General features: G+C 42.5%; 1 protein-coding gene across 2 annotated transcripts; it reads right to left on the reverse strand.

The window, feature by feature from the left end:
* Nucleotides 1-2,043: 2,043 nt before the first annotated feature.
* LOC103475429 (putative ribonuclease ZC3H12C) lies at nucleotides 2,044-15,270 on the reverse strand. Of its 2 annotated transcripts, none has more exons than XM_008427031.3 (6): nucleotides 15,084-15,270; nucleotides 7,507-8,318; nucleotides 7,141-7,280; nucleotides 6,818-7,052; nucleotides 6,581-6,687; nucleotides 2,044-6,297 (listed from the first exon to the last, which is right to left on the reverse strand). In XM_008427031.3, the coding sequence occupies exons 2-6, from the start codon at nucleotides 8,247-8,249 to the stop codon at nucleotides 4,727-4,729; spliced, it is 2,796 nt and encodes a 931-aa protein (XP_008425253.1). In that variant the 5' UTR covers nucleotides 8,250-8,318; nucleotides 15,084-15,270; the 3' UTR covers nucleotides 2,044-4,726. The 2 variants fall into 2 exon arrangements, with proteins under 2 accessions (XP_008425253.1, XP_008425263.1); XM_008427041.3 differs by lacking the exon at nucleotides 15,084-15,270 and adding an exon at nucleotides 12,855-15,061.
* Between the last annotated feature and the right edge of the window lie 548 nt (nucleotides 15,271-15,818).

A 15,818-nucleotide genomic window follows, 5' to 3' on the forward strand; every position in this document is an offset into this window, starting at 1 on the left:
CTTGTTTTGCTGTATGTATTCTTTAAAACACAAATGGCACATTTCTGCCCCGTCCTTCAACAACTTAGAGGAGACATGTCATGAGAGCCACTTTCTTAGTCCTTAAAATCATTTTTTTTGTGTACCCCAAGTGTCTAGGAGAGAAAAAATAATCTGGTGCTGTGTTAAGCCACGCCCCCTGAGAACAGGAAGTGTCATGTTTTACTGTGAAGGATGGCTATCTGACCATCCTTCACAGTAAAAGGGATGTCTATTCCTTTTTTCCTCTTTGATGCCAAAACAGAAATATCGGCAGTATCGGCAAAAAACTTTGAAATCGGTGCATTTCTGGAGTAAAAATAGATTGATAAACATATTTAAGCAGCATATAGCTTTAATTTTTACTGATTATGGTGAACTTTGTGCGTTTTAATCAAAAAATCCCATTAAATACCAAATTAAGCATGAATAGCCACTTTATTCACAGACCAAGATCTGAACCCACATCTCTTACACCTGAAGTCTGATGCCATAACCTGTAGACCACATGATTTTCTACGCTGCAGAATTTTCTCGTGGCGCATTTATCTTTTCTGCTGTCAATGGAGACTGAAAGAGTGACAAAATAGACATCTTTTCCAGGATTTGAACCTTTTTGAGCCATAATATATGAAACATTGAGCTACTTATCTGATGTGCAAAGATGGTTTTGGTGATGGCATTCAACAAAAGGTAATGTTTTTGTGTCTTTATGATATAAAGCACTATGAACTGTCTTGCTGCTGAAATGTGACATACAATCTTGAATGATAATTAAAACTCTGAAGAGCCCGTTTGCTTGCAGAGCATCTAATTAAACCAGTCAATCCAGGTGTGGTGGTGCAGGTAGTAACTGAGAGTCATTAGTTAAACCTGTCACTCAATGAGCAGTGAAACTACCCTGAAAGTCACTTGTTACATGAGTTCAAGTCCTGAAAAGGTTTTTTCATTTTCTCGATATTCATGCAAAAAATCAAGAAAAGGAAAAATCGGCAGTATCACCAAAAAACTTTGAAATCGGTGCATGGAAAGGATGTCTATTTTGTCAGCATCTTTCAAAATCACCATTGACAGCAGAAAAGATAAATGTGCCATGAGAAACTTCTGAAGTGTGGAAGGTGGTGTGGTCCACAGGTTATGGCATCAGACTTCAAGTACCAAAGATGTGGGTTCAAATCCTGATCTTGGTCTGTAAACAAAGTGGATATTCATGCTTAATTTGGTTACTTAATGAGATTTTTAGATTAAAACACACAAAGTTCATCATAATCAGTCAACATAACATTAAAGCTATATGTTCAGAAAAACATTTCTCCTTAAATATGTTTTTTATCAATCTATTTTTACTCCAGGAATGCACCGATTTCAACGTTATTTGCTGATACTGCCGATATTCCCAAAACAAGAAAACAGGAATATCGGCAGTATCGGCAAAAAACTTTGAAATCGGTGCATTTTTAATCCAGCAATGCACCGATTTCAAAGCTTTTGCTGATACTGCCTACATTATTGTTTTGCTGTTTTTCCATAAAAACCAGCAAAACAGGAATATTGGCAGTATCGTCCATGTCTTTGTTTTTTATGTCCACCTTCAGAAGAACCATAAAGTCAGAAACTTAAACACGGAGCAACTGAATCTACCAATGGAAAGTTCTTATCTTGTAACAATAATAAAAAAAGCATCACCCGAGTTTAAATTAAACTGAAACGCTTAAAAATGGAAGCTTCCTTACTTCTTAAATAGGGTTCACAGACCTTTCAACGCTTTGTTCATGTTTTGACTAGAAAAATTCATAAAAGCTCAACAAAGACATACATTTTATTGTACTTATTTACAATTTTATTTGGGATATATATTCACTAGCATTTCATTGATTTATGACACTTTGGAGGCGAGGGGTTATGTAGATTTAAAAAATATATAACTTAACTGCTGGAAAAATCATAAATCAGAATACTTTTCCCACTAAAAATTCAAAATAAGTTAAATGCTTGGTAGGAGACAAAAATGAAGACAACCTGAAGTGTATTTTAGAGCAGTACGTTGCCTTTATTCAACAATCACAATTACAGTTGGAAGTTTTTACACTGTTAGTTTATTGAGAAAATGTAACAAATGCGAAACTGGATTTTTTTTAGCCTCCGAGTCAATTTTAAAAGACTTACAAGTCAGATGTTACCACGGGTGCAGCACAGAGGAGAGGAGGCCACGCCCCCTTCACGGTTAGATATAAATAAAGTGACCTGCTCAGAAAACGTGCAAGCAAGCAAACGTTTAAACCTACAGGCCCGTCGGTAACATCATGGCAAGACAAAAACAAAAACAACTCATGCAGAAAATTAAGAATTAAAAAAAACCTTCATGCATAATAGTTAGCTGAACATAGTTCAGATTATCGGATGTGTCATAAGCACAATGCCACGAAGAGGCATTACTTTGGGCCCACGCTCAGTCGCCACACTGACACACGGTGCCAGGAGGCCGGAGGGAAGGCGCTTCTTCAATAAACACAAATAATTCTCTCTCAATATTATTGTACAGTTAAACAGATATTTGTACAATGTGTCACCACGGACTATGAAGCAAGCTTGTCAACCAACAAGGCTCACTCAAGCTACCCTCCTTGGTAGCCATTTTGAACTTCAAATGTGGGTTTGAATTCTTTCTAATTTCAAAGTTTTTGCGTTTTTGAGAAATATCTTTTTTAGTCGTTTTTTTTCCTAAGTGCTTTTTGGCAATTATACGGAAAAACATCATCAGGATAGAAACAATTCTGAAGAGAATTTCATCAAAACCATGCTTGATAAGCAGTTTTCACAAAAAGATTAAAAACTGCTCATCAACTGACTTAAGTAGTAACCATTTTGACTGTATGAAAATAACCATGCGTCCCATGGGGATTTAGAAAACGACATCATCATTATGTTGTCTGCCCCAAATAAACGGTCAAATCGAATAGAGTTCGTAAATGAGTGTAGGGTGTGTATGTGTGATGAAAATAATGCTATCTGGGAGAAATTCAAAATGGCCACAGGGATATCGTCTAAATACCATTTTAATCACGAATGAACTCTACTGAATTCATAACTTGGGAGAAATTGTTTTAAGTTCATTACAACTCGTCTTACTTAAATAAAAACAACGCAAAACAAGAATGGAGATTTAAAAACGTAGTGATCCCAACCTTAGACTAAAATCAGGCTGTCAATCACTAAATGTTCCTTTAATGGTTATTTACAGCTGGTATTGCCCACCCTGCTATGGATGTGTAAAAAGATCCACTATATAAACAGAAATGTGAAAATTTTACTTTTTCCTCATTTATTGAGATTGTGTGAATGTAAAACTGGTTTCTTCTTACACATCTTTACCAACGTGGCCAATAACGAAACCCGAAGAAAACAAGTAATGTAGTTGATACCTAAACATAGTAGGTCTGCAACTATTTTTCAAAAAAATATATATTTCAAATGAATTGTCGCAAAGCTATTTGTAAAGATAAAAGTTGTAAAATTGCAATTAAAACAGAACGGTCGGCAATGCACTTTGCCATTTCGCATTACACCGACAAGTCAATGTACTGTATATAAATAATATCAGCGACTTAGTTCATGATACAATTTGTATCAAACAGGGTTTTTCTCCGTCTGGCGTGAATTCAGCTGGGATCTGCTCCAGACGACAGCGGACTCTACTGGCCCCGAAAGCAAAGCGAAGGAAACGGTTAAATATATTTACATTTGCTGTCGACGATGCGTCTGAACTGAAGCAAATAACCAGAGCTGACCCAAAAGTCTAGGGCTAACAGAGAGAGAGAGAGAATGAGAGAGATGTCCCTTACTAAAACTAAGGTACACAGGACAGGGTCACCCATCTCTACGGTTTACAACTCTGACCAAAAAAGACTGCCGTCTCAATAAGACGACATTTTGAACACCTTTTTTTTTTTTTTTTTTTTTTCAATCATGGAAAAAAAAACCCAGCAAACAACACAACACACAAACACAAACAGATTGATACAGGAAACAGACCAAGTACCAGAGAATGAACTGTAGCATAAAGATAATTAATGTGTAAATACATAGTTTTTAAGCACGCCACACATGTGAACTTTAACCTAAACAACTGCATTTCTGCAGGTTTCTCTAAAAATCCTTATTCAGTCAAAGCGAATTCTTATCGACGTCGGTGGCGCACCGTCAAAAACATGATATAAAAGTGTTTCCCACACCGGACGGCAAAATTAGGGTTCATGTTCTTTGGAGTACAAAGAGTTAAGTAAGAGTTAAGTAATAAATGTTAGCCAGGTGTCCTGTAGATTAACTAGGTCATAATTAAATACAGACAAAATAAAAGTCAAACTACTGCATATTAAAGACCAGTAGTTTTGGATATAAAGCTGAAAATGTGTTTTAGCATCCTAGAAAAACTTTCAAACAGTATTTTGTGTTAGCAAGAGTACAATACATCCATGTATCATACATGTTTAATAACTGGTCATTACCATCATTAATGTAGCAGCTGACAAAGTTATAATTTTGATGTAAAATTGTATAAGTTCCTTTGGGCAGTCGTGTGAGTAGTTTTGCTTGTTAAAGACGTGTCGACTATGAAAACAAAAGAACTGGGGCTTCTGGGTTACAGATTCTCAAAGATGACTGTTCCTCTTGACTTGTTTCTTTTGCTGTCCAAACGGGAGGGGATTCTTCAGTAGCCACTTTGAGCTTTCTCTGCCAAGATGGCGGCAGCCAGCTGCTGGGGGTCCGTGACATGGGGGTTCCTAGCCATCACACGCCTCACCAGCTCCGAGGGGAAGATGTTGCAAAGGTCGACGTAAACCTTCTCCCTCACGTCTTCGTAGCGACCGTGCACGGGGGACTCGGGGTGCTGCGGCCCGTACGGGGGAGGAGGGTGTGACGGAAGAGCGAGATGGGAGCTGTGAGGCGGGTAAGGAGGGTGGGGAGAGAGGGCTGGTGGTGGCGGGTGGCCTAGGTAACGTGTCGGGGACGGGTGCAGAGCTGGGTGAGACGAGCTGTAGCCCTCTTGAGGCCACGGTGCGGGGTGCCAGGATGACTGATGCGCGTCGGGCAGACTCTGGTAGGACGACGGCTCGTACCGCGACGGTGGGAGTGACGGCTGCCTATAATATGTCTCCCAGCTGGGCAGCGTTTTCGGTCGATGGTGGTGGTGAGACGCAGAGAGATGTTCGTACAGATGCGAGTCGGATACACTTTCACCGCGAGTGGGGGCCAGGCAGCGGCCAATGGGAGATCCGGGGGGTTGACGGTTGGATTGAGGCAGAGAGTGGTAGTCCCCGGGGCAGCTGGAGCGGGCAGCTAGCGGCTGGTGTTGGAGGTGAGGAGGCAGAGGGTAAAGGGGCCGTTTAGGGGGTCCCTCTGGTGGAGGCTGCTCATGAACACAGCTCTGCCCACACGCAGCATTCAGATGGTAGGAATGTACGGCTGGATTAGAGGTGTGGTTGTGTTGGATGCTTGGGTAATCTGCCGCATGCAGACTGCACAGCTCATGGTTGGAAGCGATGTGATGAGGGTACAGGCGGCCGGCGGGGTTGGGGAAATGAATGCTTTCTTCTAATAGAGGATCTGGGGGGCATCCGGGACAGGATCGGTCACTATACGAATCGCTGCTGCCACAACTGACGCTGCTTTCACTCCCACATTCAGAACCTGCGGAGCCCATCGAGCCGTGCCGCAGCTCCGGATCGTTGGGGTAGCGGCAGTCCGGGCTTCGTCGGGAGGAGAGGCTCAGGCCAGAGTAGGCCCGGGTTACAGAGTAGTAGCTTAAGTCTGGAGTCTCACAGTGAGGGTAGAGATCATGGCTGGGGGCTGGTAGATGCGTCCCTGATCTGGACTGTTGGTCTTGCAAAAGACCAAAACCAGGCGACGGTCCTGCCAGGGCTGAAGACACAGCTAAACCTCCGCCACAGCTGATGCTGCTACTAGAACTGCTACTGCTGCTCCCACCTATGTTGCTCTTCTGGCTTTCTAGTCTGCTTTTCACCAGCAGCTTCTCCTCAGCGTCACTGTATGACAGAGCTCGGATGCTGGGATCCGATTGCCTTTTCGGGGCACCGTTTTTTGCCTCAATGGTGCCAGCTGGCACACTGTGGCTCTTCACCAGGCCAGTATCCCCCTGGTTCTTGGAGGGGACGCAGCTCTTGGCACTGGCACGCAACTCGTCGGCCACGGCGCGCTGAGGCTGAGCTCCTCTCTCGGGGTGGTAGTACTTGCACTTGTGGCCATACGTGCACTTTTTCCCTAAAACAGAGAGTCGGGGAGAGAGAGGCTGAGGAGCAGTGTGTGAGGTAAGTGTAGAAACTGGCTGTAATGGCTGTGACAGCAACAACTATAATCAAGCATCTGTGACATTTCATGTCCGTGCGGAGGACTTTCAACACACTCTTTTTTCCAGAATTGTTAAACGCCTAAGGTACACAGGACAGCAGTTCCTCAAGACCAACTTTAGACACCACTGCTTTAAGTGGATTGTAACAAGAGTGTATTTGGACTCAGCGACTACTTTTTCCTGTTGTTTTCTCACCATATGGACAGGGTTGTTTCTTCTGCTCAGGCATGATTGGCCTTTTCCTCAAGAAGTTGTCCAGGCTGGGGCCATGACGTCCGAGAGGGTCATCTGGAGGCATAAATCTGAAACAAAGTGTTCATTTAAAGGCTGGTAATCCTTTTTCTACATGAGGTTCTTTCTTAAGGCGCAATACAAGTCTCCTTGTAAACTAAAGACCTACACTTCACCATCCTTTAGCAGCAAAATCCTTACTTGTCATTGACGAAGGAATACATGAGCAGCCGCTCGTCTATGAACTTCTTCCACTCAGGCTTTTCATTAGCCAGGTCTCTGTAGTTGTCATTGGAGATGATGATGCCATCTGACTCATAAGCCAGCTTGACGATGAAGCGATCGTCATAACAGACCACACGCCGACCTTGGACGCGCCGTGAGGGGGTGAAGACCAGGATTTTTTCTTTCTCGAGGCGCCGCAGGATCTCCTGATCTGAGAAAGTGGGAAAAATTCAGGTAACGGACATAAAAGAGAGAAGGAATTGCACTGCTTAAAGAGAATATTTTTGTTTTTCACTTACCTGTTATTGGAGCATCGGGGCGGGACTGCTCTTTCCTCCAAGCAGGCACGAAAACCGTGATTTCCTGATGGCCACGCTCCACAAACCAGTCTACAGCCAGCTGGATGCCCTGACAGGAAAACACCTCCTTGTTTCCATGACTGTAGGGCATAACAAAGATATCTTTACATGTATTATAAATGTTAAATTTGTGTTCTTAAGATTGTATTTGCTTGTTTTACTTAAAATTCCTGATTCCATTCAGTCAAACTTCACAATAATCAGGGTTTTTCCCAGGGTTGGCCACCAGGCTCAATGTTTCTGTTGAACCAGGTTCATAGATGACACATTTAACTGGGTATTCCTGGCCAAAGCGTTCCTTCTCACCTCATGGCCACGTTGCTACCGTCCACCACGATCGGCCGCAGGTTGTCCTGGTCACAGACAGACTCCGAGGGTAGCGGAGAGTCCGATCTTTGGCCATCTAGCACGTCAGAGCAGCCACAAGACGAGGATGACGAAGACGATGAGGTAGAGATCAATATTCCCGCTGGCTGCTCGCTGTCAGGTTTGGTGCCCAGTTTGACCAGTTCGCCCAGTATGTCGTTGATGAGGGTGTCGGGTCCGAGCTTGGACAGCACCTGGCGCACAGTGTCTTCAGAGTAACCCAGCTTCAAGGCGAACTCCAGCTTTGCCTGGTATTCCTTCCCCGCCGGCTTAGGCGCTGGTCCTGGTGCAGGGGAGTCGGCTGGAGGCTCGGGAGGGTCCCGCTCCGGTCCTCCTGAGGGATCCGACAGAGGCTCAGGAGGCCCCTCCGTGCCCAGATCCACACATGGCGTGCGGCACAGCGGCTGGTGGGTGTTTTTACTGGAAGTGTAGCTGACCTCTCCTCCGTCTGAGTCTGCTGTGGCCGGCGGCGCCGACTTGCACTCGCCATCAGACCCACCGCTCTCCTCCTGAGGGGAACCAACTGTGGTGGTGGTGGTGGTGAAGCTTTCCGCCTGCTCCTCCATAGCAGGGGGTCCGTCAAGGCCGCCAGCCTGCCGGTCGGCCCCTGCTACGTGGAGATACTCCAGGTCCGCCGCCAGGTCGAGGACTGCTCCCGCCTCCACATGGTCCTTCTGGCCCATGGATCCGTCACAGACATCCAGCACACCGGGCCGAGCAGCGCTCCTTCACCAAGCTCCACTCATCTGAGCCTGACGGGGGAGACGAAACGGAGTTAATAGCTTTAAGCAACATTTTCCCCGTCATCCAAGCTAGTATTAGTATACAGCCAGCATAGACATGTTGCATGCTATCGTTTACATCCGCGTGCGCACAATGCTGGAAGGCAAAAGGACTATTCTTTCACTTATCATCCGTAGCATCGTTTACACTTCCGTTAACAGAATGAAACCTGGAGACGTACGCATTATTAACTCAGTGCAGTGCAGCACAGCAAAAGGGACAATAAGGCAGAAAATTCTTGAACAACCGAGAACCACTCGTATTAGTTTTCGCTCGTGCTCTCCGTGTCAACTCGTTGCCATAGCAATTAACTAAAAACGTCACTGATGTATTAGGACTCAAAATCAAAAAACCATCAAATTCTGCAGAACATAATGTTGTCAAAGTCAAGCTAGCATAACTGACCTACTTCCCTTTCCCTTTTTTTTTTATTTTTTATTAAAACGTTTTCCTGACCTTCTTATCAAGTTATTATAGTATTAGCAATTAGTAGCAAAGCATTGGATCCATTTTTCTTTTATATATCGTGTGCATTTGACTACTTGATAGCCAAAACCAATTGTAGTCATAATCTGCTAGCAGTTTATTTGCCCTCCAGCAGGTAGCTGCGTAGCGGGACCTAGCATGCTGCAACATATCGACATATAGCAGCCAGAATCTGCTTTATAAAAATAATCTTACCAAATATATATATATTTTTTTCTCTTTGTGTTTCTGTAAATTTATAATGTAATCTGCTTTGGTTCTGACTGCGTGCCGCACACACAAAGAACCAAAGGGGCCCCCTCACTGTAATGAATGAATTAATGGACTTCCACCCCCACCCTCTCCAGCCCCTCCCACCCCAAGAAGCTGACCTCAGTATGTTTTAAAAAGCTCTGTGCCACAGCACATTAATCTACAGAGCAACATGGGATGAACCGCTTTATATGAAAACAAGACATCCAGCCGTTAACCCCCCCGAATTCAGTCAACCTTGTAATTAAGGTCCATATGCTCCCTCCCACCCTGAGGTGCTACAAATATCTGGCAAAACCTGCGTGTTACCACCTCAAATTAAACTCCCCGACTGCATTTATCTTTAATGGCAAATGCCTCTTAATGGTGAAGCTGTTCAGAGATGCAACAATTTGGCCATTTTTAGCTCAGAAATCTCACATTTTCTAGCAGCTGCTGCCTGAAAAATGTTCCTCCTGTAAGAGGAAATTGTTTTTCCTTTTGCTTTCATGTCTGTGGTTTGTTCAGCCTGCTACGTTTTAAGAGAGAGCTGATAACAAGAAGGCTGAACTGATTTTTTTTTTTTTTTTTTACTCTTTTGAGCTCTGAAAGCATGCTGAGGTTTGCATCTTTTGAGGAAAACCTCAAAAGATGCAAATACTGCTGTGTCTGCAAATAATTTGAATTATAGTGCAACTATATAATTATGCAAACTGTCATACAAAACCAGTGTTCAGATCAGAGTCGCTGTGACACAGACTGCTACAGAAGTAGCAGATAGCATCTAAAAAAACCTCTTTGAAGAAACTTGCATTATCTGAGTTGCAACATTTAACTTCTCATTTGGATCAACAACATATTTTTTGTACTTAAATTGTACTTAATGAATGAATTGTAATTTAAAAGGGAAACTGGAACTTGCTAAAGTCAGAAGTCTTCCACAAAAAAAATCCTTTGTGAACATTATAATATTTTGGCATATTCATAAGCATTAAAGTTATAATTTAAGAGTCTTTACTTGACGAAAAACACTCAAAGGTGTTTTTCTGCTGCAACAGAATGAAGTCAAGTGGAAAGAAGTTTGAGAAAGAAAGAAAGACACTAGATGTTTGATGTCCATTTAAGCCTGAAAATTTATTAATGTCCAGTGATATGCACAAAGATTTGGATAAATCTTACAAAGGTTTTTACAGAAAATATTTCCAATTAAACAAAAAAATATATGCCAATGTTTTGTGCAGATAAGGTGGAAGTCTAGATTTTTCCTGAAAACAAGTCAAACAAGATCTGGACAAAGCAGACGAGGGGAGGTGAGACGACTCGGAGATGCTGGGAGGGGAGGGGGACCAGGGTGGAGAGCATTTTATGAAACAGGAGCTGCCGAGCTACTGTTGCTAAGCTACAGCTGCTGAAAGCATGCCAAGATAGGAGCGTTCAACCGGCTACCCGAGCAAAAAAAAAAAAAAAAGTCCTATATGAGGGACGAGCTGGGCTTAAGTGTGCCTCACTGACAACAATAGAGCTGCAGCAGTGATTAGGATCGGGGCCTTGGCATTTACCACTGTGGGCGTCGATGATGCCCAAGAGCACATGAACAAGATCTACCTCACAAGGTGACTCATGCTCATACAAAGAGTGAGGCCACATTTTATTTTATAAGGATGCTCTCCTCTCAGGTCCAACAAAAAGCATCACATAAGCAGGACCCAAGGATACAAGCAGTTGAATCAACAACCCTGCTGCCGACAAGCAAACTGAGTAAATGTGCTGGGAAACAGGAGAGCTGCTCATTCTGTATTAGCAGAGTTCACACACACATACAAATAAAATAAAATAAAATAAAATAAAGGGTGACGTAGTTCAAATCCAAACTACTGAAGGTACAAAAATAGACAATAAAGACCTGATGAATCTCATTTCCAGAAAATCCAAAAACATTCAACTCGTCATTAATGCTTCTTATTTGGATCTTTTCAGTGTCGGATTTTCAAGTCGTCCGGCTTTCAGTGCAACGTGAAAGCGTCAAAACGAGCCCCCTCTCTTAACCGGCGGGGGAACCTTTCAAGCGCCGTGATAGAGCCGCTGATGAATATGTAACACACTCCTTACAGCGAGTGTGCAGAGGAGGGGAGGGACGGCTTAAAAAGGCGGTTTTTTTTCTTGGGGGGTCGTCTGGCGGCGCATGGCTGCATGCACAGCCGCTACCGTGCAAAAGTTAATGTAGAAAAAAAAAAGGGCAGAATCAGATGGGGGTAGCAGAGTGTGTGTGGGGGGGGGCAGCAGATGTTTACCGATCGGTCTCTGTACACTTTATTCAGATTAATTCATTAAAAAATCTTGAGAAACACAAATTGAGCTGCAAATATTTGTTTCAGCTTCTGTTCTTTGTAATTTAGCAACACGTGGGGGAGGGGACAGTTCTAGTCCAAATGCTATTCTAAAGTCCTAAAACTTTCTAAGCGCAACAATAAAGCTTTGATTTGTTTATGCTGTTAGAGATCATTTTAGAGTTTGAGACAATGTGTATTCATATCTTAACTTTTTTTAGGTATGTTTTTAAGTACTTTTGACCAATTTTAGAATTGTTGAAGTTTATTTTATGGGGATTTTTTTATCCTAATTTTCGGTTAAGTTGGAATTTTTCCACCTCAGCTTTCAGCAAACAATTCAGGTTTGAATTACTCAATTTTCTTTTATGAACTCGTTTATGAAAATTATGAAATTGGGACGTCCAACATGCTCTAAGGACATTTTTTCTCAACTATTCCAGACTATCTAGTTTTACTGTGACCACACATCGTACTTCATCGTAAACCAGCTTCTGATTTATTGCAAACAGGTTTAAGAAGCAGCTTCCAGGTTGGTCACAATAACATTTTGCTGTACGATAAATTGTTCCAGCAGTGATAATGCAAGCACACATTCTCAAAGATCAATAAACATTAAAGAGAAAAACGATAAATCAAGAAAATGAAAATGATTGATATCGTTTTAATTGATCATGCGATTGATTTATTGCTAATCGTCTATGCAAACGTTCCCCTGTTTCACCCCAGAAAGATTGATATGAGGTCAATCAGAGAAAACTTGTAGCGTAAAAGTGTAGATCTCATATTAGATCTCGTCTCATTTTTATAAAATATTGCAGCTTTTATGAAATCCACACCCAAACAATCATTCCAACATGTTAGGTTTCAACAATACTGAGATAACACTTAGCGGAATAACTTAGGACGCATTCACTTCTAATTAAAATAGCTAAAATCACACGCCAGCATTTCACAGTGAGAGCTTACGGTTAGAATACGATGACTCAGCATTTTGAAGGCCGTTTCTCATGTCTGAACCTCAGACGTTTAGTTTATCGTTCCTGCTTGTTCAAGTGACGGCGAGCCAAAGAGCAGTCTGATTGGACCAGCGTATGAAATGACTTTTCTTTCTTTTTATTTTTTTATTATTGTCAAATTGTTTGTATTTTATAACTCTGAATGTCTAATTTTATTATTTGGCTTTGTCTTGTCTATTATGACGTGTGCTGCTGCCCGTCTTGACCTCTCTTCACCCTTGTGTTCTTGCATAATATTACTTGAAAATGGTCTCAAAATAACAATATTATTATTTATCGCAATAACTTCTGGTGCAGGTCTATTTATTAGACCAAAAAGGTTGAATCTCTCATGCACACATCCTGATTGTGTTGCAAAACGTCTCCGATATGAGAGTCAGTTAGGTTCAGGGGAATAATTGTGTAATTGCCAGCAGAAAGGTGGAGGGTTCATATCACTCACCAGAGCCAGACAGACCTGGGTGTCTCATTTCCACATATTTAAATCCTCGCTGAGCAGATGAGGAGAAACGCTGCAGGCGAAATGAACGCAAATCAGGAGCCAAAGTTGCTCCATCCAAGCCTCTTCCGGAGCGAGACGGCGTCCTCCAGCAGGCCGGTTGGACAATGAGCGGCCGGACAGATGGAGCAACAATGTCCGCCGTCGCCTGGTTTGAAGTGAGAGCTTCTTCACCAATCAGAGAGCAGCAGATTTACACCGAGACATGAGGAGGAGGCGGAGGAGGGGAGTGGCTCTGGGCAGATGCCTGCTTCCCTAAGGCACGCGTACTCTCCAACACACACCACACACACACTCCTGTCCCAAGCCTGAAAGGGGCTTCCCCTGTGTGGCCGATGAATCAAGGAGGGGAGGGCCGGTCAACAATAGAGCCACACAAAGGGAGGCTGGGGAGGGCAGCTGCATCGTGGGGAACACCTGGCTACAGAGCGCCACAGTCACTCTTCTCTCTTTTGTTTCAGGCTGGGGGTGGTTCTGCCACAGGGGGGGAAGAGAGACAGGCTGAACCGTCCGGCCTTTAAGGATGGGCCGGATGAGCTTAAGCAGGAGAGAAACGCAAAGTGGGGAGTTCAAGAAGTTTATGTCCCTCTTCTGCATTGTTGTGGCACACTTCGGCCAGATGATGACTGGGAAACACAAATCTTTGCTCCTCTCGTCTCCATGACGCCCACCGAGCCTCTGGCTCATCGTAAACATGGCAGCATCATGGAGCAAAAACAATGAAACGCAGTTCGAATAAAAGTTAACCCACTGACACTAACGGTTAATTTAGTAATCGATTCTTCTATTGATTATTCTGACAATAAATTGGATAAAACATTGACACATTCTGCAGATTTTTCCATTTAACCAAATTTTTTACATACAGTATTAGAAGTAGAAAACAAGCATTTTATTGCCTAAAATATAATAATTCCTTTTCGTGAATTTGAACCAGCTGGAGCCAAAACTGACAATATTTACGGACAAAGAAGTTTTTATCTTAAATGCAACATAAATTTCGTTCAGTTTGGGCTTAGTTACTGCTCTGAATAAGTTGTATTTTTCAGCAAAAGGCCTTTAAAAAAAAAAAAATCTGCATAGTCCACGATTAATCAATGATTAAATTAGTTGATTTAGTGCAATAATCAATTCATCACGATTAATTGCTTCAGCCTTAATCCCTTTTGCCTCAAATTTCTAGATCTAAGCTTTTAATTTATACAGAATGAGTTTAAAGAAGGATGAATGAGTGAAATTATTTCAGGTACATAAAGTGTACTTTACACTGAATTTGATATGTAAACTATGAGACCACAGTAAATAATTCCTGAACTTCTTCCAGTTTTAAGTATAAATCTACAGTGATCTGGACGAAAAATGATCTTGTAGTCATGTACTGTGTGGAAACGATTTTTTGCGTGGTCTGCACCTCTAATTGCTGCAAACTCTAGAAGCAGCATTCCTAAAAATCCAAAAGCAAATGAATGCCTGAGGGCCAACTATGTAACCATCAATCATCGATTATCACTAATCGGATGTTTTGCTCTTAGGGTCAGATAGAGAAAACTGTTGGACCAGGAGATTTGCAGACCGTCTGTCCTAAACCCCCAACTACTTCACTTTTACTTATGAAAACGGAGCAGAGCTGAAGTTTCCGCATGCATTACCCCAACATGTTATTAACGCAAACAGTTACAAATGTGCAGCTTCTACCGATCAAATAGACTTTTATCGGTAGAAGTGTATATTTCTACCGAGCCAACAAGACAGAAGGTAGTTTATTGGAGAGCATAGTCACCACACTAAGGTTTCATTTACATATGTTCACTTTGTTGCTTCAAACATAATGCACAGAGTCCACGTTTTGGATTTAAACACAAAGCAGGTGGAAGAAACGGACTCCTTTCCCTTACACATGCATAATCTCGGCCTTCCTCAGTCCACAATATTCATGTTTTTATTTCGAGATGTGCGTTTTTTTAAAGGGAATGACAACACCCTATCCTCCTTCTCTACAATCTGCTCCACTATCCATATTTAAGACGTCGCGGAGGTCGCGCGCAGAGGCGTGCACGGCCACCGCAGAAACCCAACACCGTCACGACCTCTCTTCCAGCTTCCACCCGCACCAACGCGCAGCTCCTCCGGCTAATGAGTCCGCTCAGCTCACCGCCAGACTCGGCCACTTACCCGGTCAGGGACGCCGCTGCACCAGTTTGGGGCTAAAACGAGCAAAACCTCCCATTTCTGGGCCGGAGACGGACACAACAAAACATCCGGCTGGGGCTGCAGCGTGACCCAACCAACCTCCGTCGAGCTGATATAGCAACAAAGTATTTCCGGTTTGGAGTTTCACAATAAAACTCCAAAAGCAATCGCTTAGTTTCGTTACAAAAAGGAGGCAAAAGCTGACACTAAGTATTTTTTTAAATCATACATCAGTTTAAATTCAAAGATTGACACAATATCTGAAATACGTTTACTAAGATAAAACGCCTAAGTCTCAATTTTCTAAACTGTAAAATAAACAGGAAGCGATCTCATTTAGAGTTAAAACTAATTTACAAAGCGCTGCTAAAAAGGCCTTCTGCTTGAGGTGCAGTAGCCCCCTCTTGTGGTTAGACTAAAAAATACAAGTGATTTGTAGTTGGACTAAAAAATACAAGTGATATTTTTATTTTGGCTAGCCTTGAGTAGTTAAATCTAAAAATAAAGTCTCATAACGTACCAGCCCTAAAGCCACTCTTTAGGCAGATTGAAGAGGTCCTCTCGGCACTTTATTAGTTATTCATCCTTCATAGAAAGTGATTTTATCTTACAAGTAACATTTCAGCACAATATAGAAACCGATTTTAAGTCAGTATCAGTAAATCCTTAACATTGATTTAAAAAAGTAATAGTTCCACCAGTAGATTATCTTCCTAA

Source organism: Poecilia reticulata, chromosome 2 (assembly GCF_904066995.2).
Source record: "Poecilia reticulata chromosome 2, P_reticulata-male-v2, whole genome shotgun sequence".
NCBI classification, from domain to species: domain Eukaryota; kingdom Metazoa; phylum Chordata; class Actinopteri; order Cyprinodontiformes; family Poeciliidae; genus Poecilia; species Poecilia reticulata.

Excerpts from the sequence above, each read along its gene's own strand:
- LOC103475429 (XM_008427031.3), bottom strand. The coding sequence starts at position 8,249 with ATGGGCCAGAAGGACCATGTGGAGGCGGGAGCAGTCCTCGACCTGGCG. Across the intron at positions 7,281-7,506 it reads GGTAGCAACGTGGCCATGAG|TCATGGAAACAAGGAGGTGT; the intron begins GTGAGAAGGAAC and ends TATGCCCTACAG. Across the intron at positions 7,053-7,140 it reads CCCCGATGCTCCAATAACAG|ATCAGGAGATCCTGCGGCGC; the intron begins GTAAGTGAAAAA and ends CCACTTTCTCAG.